This window comes from Aptenodytes forsteri, unplaced genomic scaffold (genome assembly GCF_000699145.1).
Source record: "Aptenodytes forsteri isolate BGI_AS27 unplaced genomic scaffold, ASM69914v1 Scaffold94, whole genome shotgun sequence".
In the NCBI taxonomy this organism is placed as follows: domain Eukaryota; kingdom Metazoa; phylum Chordata; class Aves; order Sphenisciformes; family Spheniscidae; genus Aptenodytes; species Aptenodytes forsteri.
The window spans coordinates 1038411-1046054 of record NW_008795017.1 but is presented as its reverse complement, the minus strand read 5'-3'; the positions used below and the strand labels follow the sequence as shown (position 1 = coordinate 1046054).

Sequence of the window (7644 nt, the reverse complement as noted above, 5' to 3'; positions counted from 1 at the left end):
CGCTGGTGGGGAGGGAGCGAATGGCTGTGTGGTGTTCAGCTGCCTGCCGGGCTAAACCACAACACACAGTTAGCATTTATTTGATTTAGTTGCAACGCCTACAGTCTTTTAGCACAACTGGTATGTAGGTGCTCGAAGCTCTTCCTAGAAATTCAGACAGAAACACTTAGTATCTGCAGACTGAAAGAAGGTGGGTAAATGTCCAGCTCCACTCTGTAAATGTCCAAGAAACATTAAAAGCTGGTTTTCTGTTTTTGTATATCCCTTTAACAGAACAATAGATGGAGAATCTGTTAAGTGATGAAAGCCTGAAGTTAACTTCATATTAATTTTTACTAATCCACTGAGGCTAGTATGGCTCAAATAGACACACATGGGTTTTGTTTTTATGCTGGTATAGGAGCAGTACAAAACTATTAAGGCTGATGCTGGGTTTTTTGGGTTTTGTTTTTTGTTTTGTTTTTTTTTTTCCCCCCAGGATAATTCCAAGAAAAATTCTATCTATCTGTTTATAATTACATCCTAATAGAACTGTCACAAACAACTTTTTAAAAAATGTATTTAATGTGGATACTGCTGACCATATTGGTTTAGATTCTTTAATTAAAAAGTCATGTGGGACTATGGAAAAAAGCCTTACACAACATGAACTATTACATAATACAACTGCAACTGTCAGTAAATTAGTGAACAAAATTATATTAACATCACTCATCTACAGACTCATGTTAACTCCATAAACTTGAGTGACCTTACTGTACATTTCACACCTTCCTTAGATTCATTACATTGTTTTCTACAATACTGGGGGGTAGGAGGCAAACTTTGTGGAGCAACCATAACTTTTAGTACAACATTTTCTATACTATCATCATTATCTATGTATGACAGTAAAAGGAAAGCAGAAAAAACCTACAGGTTAGAGAGTATATCCTCCCAGTTCTTTTTTTGTCATTGACTAACATAGATCTATACCATATCTTGATCTATGCTAAACAAGGCTTACAGCTGGAGTCCATGATTTTCTCACCACCCTAAGTGATCAGCTGACACATCCATATACCTTAATTCTGATTTTTAGACGCTTAATCCAACATATCATTACATTCCACTGTGATAGTTGCTACAGATACTGTAGAATTAAAATTATATAGGATGCAGAGTAGAAAAGCAAAATGCCAAGAAAGAACATAATGCTGAAAAATCTTCACAACCAGCTATCAGAATAGCCTTTGTACCTTTGTATTATATCTATTTCTCTAATAGTTAAAAAAAAAAAGCAAACAGAAAAACCCCAAAAAAGAAAAAACCCACAACCCTCTTGTAATGACTCTTAGTTATGACAACCCCTCAAAAATTTTAGGCACTTTACACTGAATAACATGTATGCAAATTAAAGGAGGCAGAACACAAGCATTAAAATTAAAAGAAAGAAATATATTTTAAGATAAATAAAGTAATTATTGGAATATATTTAAGAAGGGGGGAAAAAAAAAAAAGGAAAAAAATCCCACACACTATCCTGTCTCTTCTGTTCCAATGGCCACGGACGGCACTTTCCCTCCGATTTTCCAGCACAGCAAGGCTTCCTGTACCCAACCTCTTGAAACTAGACTCAATACTTCAATGCAAACAAAAGAACGCTTTTTAACCCAGCAAGCAATGATGTATGTGTTAAGAGGATGATGATCTAAACTTTTTCAAAAATACTCAGTAAGAGTCATCTAATCTTTAAAGGCAGATGCTCTATTCTATTTTTCGACCTTAAGGAGAAGTACCATGACAGCACTACATTGTAAATTCCAGATTAGTAGCCACAGTTTGTGCAGGTTGTCATTCAGTACATGAAAGCAGATCTTTTTTTAACCAGGGATACACAACAGCTGTTGCCAAATCACAACACATGTAAACTTACATTCCTTCGCCTTTTCCAGAAATCATTTGATGTACTGTCAATAAGGGGATTACTAGTTAAAGTGCAGGTGAAGACTGATGCAAGAACTGCACAGCGAGTATGCCACTGGCTAAGGGGAAGATAACAGAGGATATTCAGGAAAAGGTACACTGGAGGTGATGAGGTTAACAGCACTATTCTGCAGGCTAGTCCTCACACTGATCTCAATACTCTCACTAATTTAAAAAACAAACAAACAAACAAACTACAATGTATTACTTTCCTTGTATCATCAATTCAGATACAGAATATCTCGATAGAAGGAAAAGATGATCTTTAGGAACGATCTAATAATCCTCTACTTAAAAAGTAAATACTACAACAACTTCTGAAATGAACTGAGCAGTTCTGAAATGAATGATGGAGCTACTGGAGAGAGTCCAGTGAAGGGCCACAAAGATGATGAAGGGACTGGAGCATTACTCCTACGAGGAAAGGCTGAGAGAGCTGGGACTGTTCAGCCTGGAGAAGAGAAGGCTCAGGGTGGATCTCATCAATGTATACAAATACCTGAAGGGAGGGTGCAAAGAGGACAGAGCCAGGCTCTTTTCAGTGGTGCGCAGTGACAGCACCAGAGGCAATGGGCACACACTGAAACACAGGAGGGCGTATCTGAACAAAAGGAAACACTTTGTTACTGTGAGGGTGACAGAGCACTTGTACAAGTTGTCCAGGAGGCTGTGGAGTCTGCATCCTTGGAAGTATTCAAAAGCCGTCTGGACACAATGCTGTGTAACTAGCTCTAGGTGGCCCTGCTTGAGCAGAGGGGTTCGACCATATGATCTCCAGAGGTCGCTCCCAACCTCCACCATTCTGTGATTCTGTGATTCAGTGAAAGAGGATGATGATATGAATGCTTTAGTTGCACAATAACTCAGTCAATCATACAAATCAGGAGTGGCTCTTGGAGCTAGGGGGATCCATTCCCCCTAGACCCTTATAAACCTTACTAAAATCCTGTCTTTCTGTCTTAAGAGTGGCATGCAGTGGCAATGGAGGTTTAAAGGAACGATATCGTATAAATGAAGAACAGTAACAAGCTATTCATTGTTAAGATAATATTGACAAGATAAGAACAAGTAGTTGTTACACAATGAAGAGCTGAAAAAATGGCCGTGACCTTGTAAAGGACCTTTTAACTTTCTTTTACCCGCCCCTTTTCATGCCCAGCACTAACTGCCTGCTTCTGTGAGCCTGAGGACTGCCAGGGAAATCCCCGCTGAAGGCTCCGGTGCAGGCGCAGTTTGGTTGTACTTCCTGTGTGCTGTTGCACCACCATTGGTGCAAAAGCAAAGTCAGAAGCAGTTCTTGTGGATGGCTCTTAGCCACCCTGCCTGTGTGCTAGCACACATTTCCAAAGTACCAAAAAATATGCCTGTGAAAGTACCAAAAAATATGCCTGTGCAGTAGTGTTCAGCTGGGATTTTGCTGACTATCTTCAAGCTCACAGAAATAAACATTTGGCAGCTCAGAGCAATTTTTTTTTTCCATCTTGTTGTCTAAAACCTCTGTTGTATCATACATGTACATGTGTTTGCTCACAATCGCTGTCTTCAACATTTTCTGTTGGCATCAATCAGCTACAAAACATTAGAACCACCACTGGAATCAATCAGAATAAAGGGAAATGACATCCACTTTTCCAGTTGCCCGTCCTCAAAAAATGTTTAAAAAAAAAAAATCCAACTTGGAGAACTGAAATGAAGATTTAAGCCAAGAGCCTTTCGTTTCCTCTCATGTTTGAAGCAGGAAAATGAGATGGAAGGCTACAGCTGTTTGTTAAGTTTTGCAGCAGCAATACATCAGGGAGAAAAGGCTGTGTCTACACTGGCAACAGAGCAGAGCAGTATAGCAAAAGCATACACAATGGTTCAGAAGCTAACGTTACTAATAAGAGCTAAAGTACATTCAAAGTGGTTTTATACAGGACCTTCTGGTTTAGTCTTCTGGAAAGGGACCTAGTTCATATGCACCAAAATCATTCTGAGAACCCAATAAGCACAAGCTAAGTTATGAAATTCAGATTGCTTGATAATTGCACAATTTTTCTAAAAATCTAAAGTAAGTATTTCAGATCAGTGACGTAAGACAAGAAAGAAATTGGTATTAAAGCATTAAAATCAACTTCTGATTTTAACATTTTTACAGAAGCAGTGAAGAGCTGAAGACCTCAGAGCAAGTGAATGAAAAGAAAAAAAAAAAGCCACCCAAAGGCTGGCCTCAAGTAAAAGAATTTAGAAACCTTATACACCACAGCTGGCCTGAAGCTACTGGGGACTTCACCTGATTACTCAAGAACTCCCATTCAGTCTTGCTCTAGTTTTCCTAATTCCTTTCCAGATACATTCTGGCTCTATTTTGCCCAAATAAATTGTTAACTGCTTGAGAACGAACCTTGATTAAGTCTGTGAGGCACCCAAATCTTTAAATATTTGATAAATGATGCATAATAAGCTCTAATGACAATACACCAAATATGGAAGATAAAATTGACAACTATTTGTTAAGTAGTTTTAGCAAATTGCTCATTCTAGTACAAAGCTGTTTTGTAAATAAGATACCATCTCTTCCAGGTGTTGTTCCTGCAAACAGCACTTCATAAAAGATTAAAAACATGAGTCACTTAATGATAATTCAAAAATACACTACACAATTATATTGAATTTGCGCATTGTTTTCATTAGAAAATGCAGATTAAGAGTCAACTGAGATGATTAAAGCAAGGAAGCTGCAAGCTGAACAAGTAATTAATTGGCTCTTTGCAACTGCCCTAATATGGAAGTACCATGCTCATCCACGTGCTATGAAGCCTTATTTTTACTAACCCTTTCATATTGTGTTTCGATCTCTACTTACTGTAAGGAACTTTCTCTTCATGTTTACTTTATTTTTACGAAAGACAGTATCTAAAGGACACTTAGATGCGAATGTAAGCAAGCATGCTGCATTCAAAATAAATATCTGTAATAACAGAAGGATTTTTGTATTGAAGTTACTGTAGATAATCATAAGATGTAACATTCACCTAGTGACATACTACTGATATGTGCTCAGTGATCAATATATACAGAACAGGTAACTCCTCTGGAAACATTAAAAGATGCTTACAAGCTATTTTTATGAATGCACTGCCAAAATCTATGCAGGTATAGATTTTATAGATGCAAAGCAGCAGCTTAGTTAGTGTTCAAAACCTGAGGTTATACTACTATTCTTACTCAGCATTTCATATCCATGTTCTTTTTTACTAACGAATTTCTATTGGAATTGTAGCTATGAGCAGCTACATAGGTGGAAGACTGTAAACATCTAAATATGCTCTTCAAAAGCTTTATGCACAGAGTAGTTTAAAATTAGGTTAAAAATTACATTAAAAGCTTCTTATTGCACAGAACTCTTCCTTTGACAGTCTAGCAGCTATTCAACTGTGATTGTCTTCAAAAGATATAGAGTCCAAGTATGTATTCATGACTTGTTCACAGCTTAAAGTACCTGCATGCAGATGTTAATTAAAGGTATTTTTAAAATGAAAAGACAGTACCATCCTTTATCTTTCCTTTTTTTCTATTCTGGATAACTGAACGGTGAGACAAAAGCATCCTAAATATCAGAACACGTGCAGTGAAGCCTTCAGTACTTCCAAATGACTACAGGGGAAAAATATTGTAATATACAGTAGCTTTAACTAAATTATTAAAAATAAAATACAGTTTATTAACTTTTTATTTTTTAAAACTATAGTTCATTACAAACTGTGATGCTTGGGCATACCTTAATAGATTGCTAGGGCAGATTTACAGGAGATGAAAGGAAGAAATCAGACCTCCACCTATGCTGATTTCATTCATCCCTGATTAACATTAACAATTAATAAACAGTTATAGCTTCCATTAAAAGTTATCAATCCATTTATTTGAGCAACATTTCATTTAAGTGGAGTAGTTGAACAAAGAAGGCTCCAATTGTAGCAGCATTACAGTGTAAATACCTAAAGCAACTGTTAACTTATCCCTTCTAAAGGTCAGCAGTACTTTCAATTTACTTTCCTGATTTAAAGCTTAAAGTAATTCCATTACAAAATAAAGAAAATAAACATAATAGACATCACTTACTCTGCCAATCCTAGTATTGTTTCCCTCTTGTACTGTCCATCTGCTGTAAACCTCTGCACATCCACTCCTTTGCCAAGCCCTTGCAGAATCTGAGCTTGAGTGAAATCCAGTAGTCGTTCATTGTAGTAATGCAGCTGATTTATCAAAGTTGCGATTTCTTCAGGCCAGTCTGTACAGCCATACTGAGTAACATGCTTTGTGACCATCTGAATCAGCTCTTTTGGATCAGCCTGTGAAAATAATTGAAAACAAACTAAATTGTAAATGTCTGAAAAATTTACCATTTTGTAATTGATTCCTGCGTTCAGAACTGAAATATTTTTTCTTTCTTTTTTTTTTTTTTTTTTAAGAAGTTTTAAGTGCAACAGAATTCCAAATTTTCTATAAGGGCTATTCGCTATGACTTTAAAATTTCTCCTTTTGCAAAGTTTTAGACTATTCCATACGCTACAAAAATTCACACAAACTTACCTAACCAAATTAATACTAAGTACTTCACTATGACTGAATTTATTTGTTTTTAAAACCCTCATTTTAATTAATGTTGAACTAGGCAAATGATTGGTAAAACACTTCAACAAATCAATGAAAACTTACCAAATCTCTCCTCAATTGCAAACACTACAGGTACGTTTACTCTAGAACAGAGACTCTATCTCAAAAATAAGAATGAAAGCAATATTGAAACCGTTGGGGTTTTTTTTGTTACTGAATTTCTGATACACTTCTATTATACGGAATTGATAAAAGGAATAGCTTAGCATTTTAAGTGTCGAGCACTGATACTTTCAAAGAATGAAAAGTGTTGCAGGATCTGCAAATTGCACACAAGGCATTGCCTACACCCTGAAACCTTCAAATAATTAAATATTGATCACCCATGGATTAGGACAATTTTTGTTTTCAAAATACCTTCATCACAAATAAAACTTACTTTTCTGTGTTAGAAATTACGCATCAAGTGCATATTTAATCAACCGCTAACTTCTGTAGTCAAAAACCCACATAGCAAAGCAACAATTTAGAACATGAAACAAATACAGTCTGTGTGTTTGAAATGACCAAGAAACACACGTACTATAGAGAGTTCCCAATTATCTCAAAATCTGGACAGTGCCTGTGTCTAGGCACCTCCACTTCCAACACAGCTGACTGCGATATTTCATCAATCAGCACACTCAATACCTTGATTTCTCTCTTCCATGAAAAACAAGGCCACCAGCAGCACAATGCCCACAAGGAAGCACCGTGACTTCTGTGTAGCACCCACTGAGGAAGAAGTGCTGCCAAAAGAGCCACCAAAGAATACCTGGGGATGCCAACTGTGGCTGAAGTATTTTCTAAAAGAAACAGCTGATTTAACTGCTGTGATGCCAAGAATGTTGAGTGTACTGGACAAATATACTTTGTTTTTATTACAGAATGATTCTGCTAAATTAGAGGCTAAAAACTTATGAACATTAACTAGAGTGCACAGCAGGGTAAAACAGGCATCAAATGTTTGAACCTTGAGGCATGCTTGAGTTTATCTATGACTTGCTGTTCATCTAAATTTAACCCCCCCCCCCCCCCCCCCCT

The 7644-nt window shown here is 36.8% G+C and overlaps 1 protein-coding gene across 1 annotated transcript in view; it reads right to left on the bottom strand.

Moving 5' to 3' along the window:
- NBAS (neuroblastoma amplified sequence) overlaps positions 1–7644 on the bottom strand; it is a 219080-nt gene that overhangs the window by 75204 nt on the left and 136232 nt on the right. The window contains 1 exon segment of the mRNA XM_009275562.2: positions 6067–6296. Coding sequence (XP_009273837.2) covers positions 6067–6296 — 230 coding nt within the window.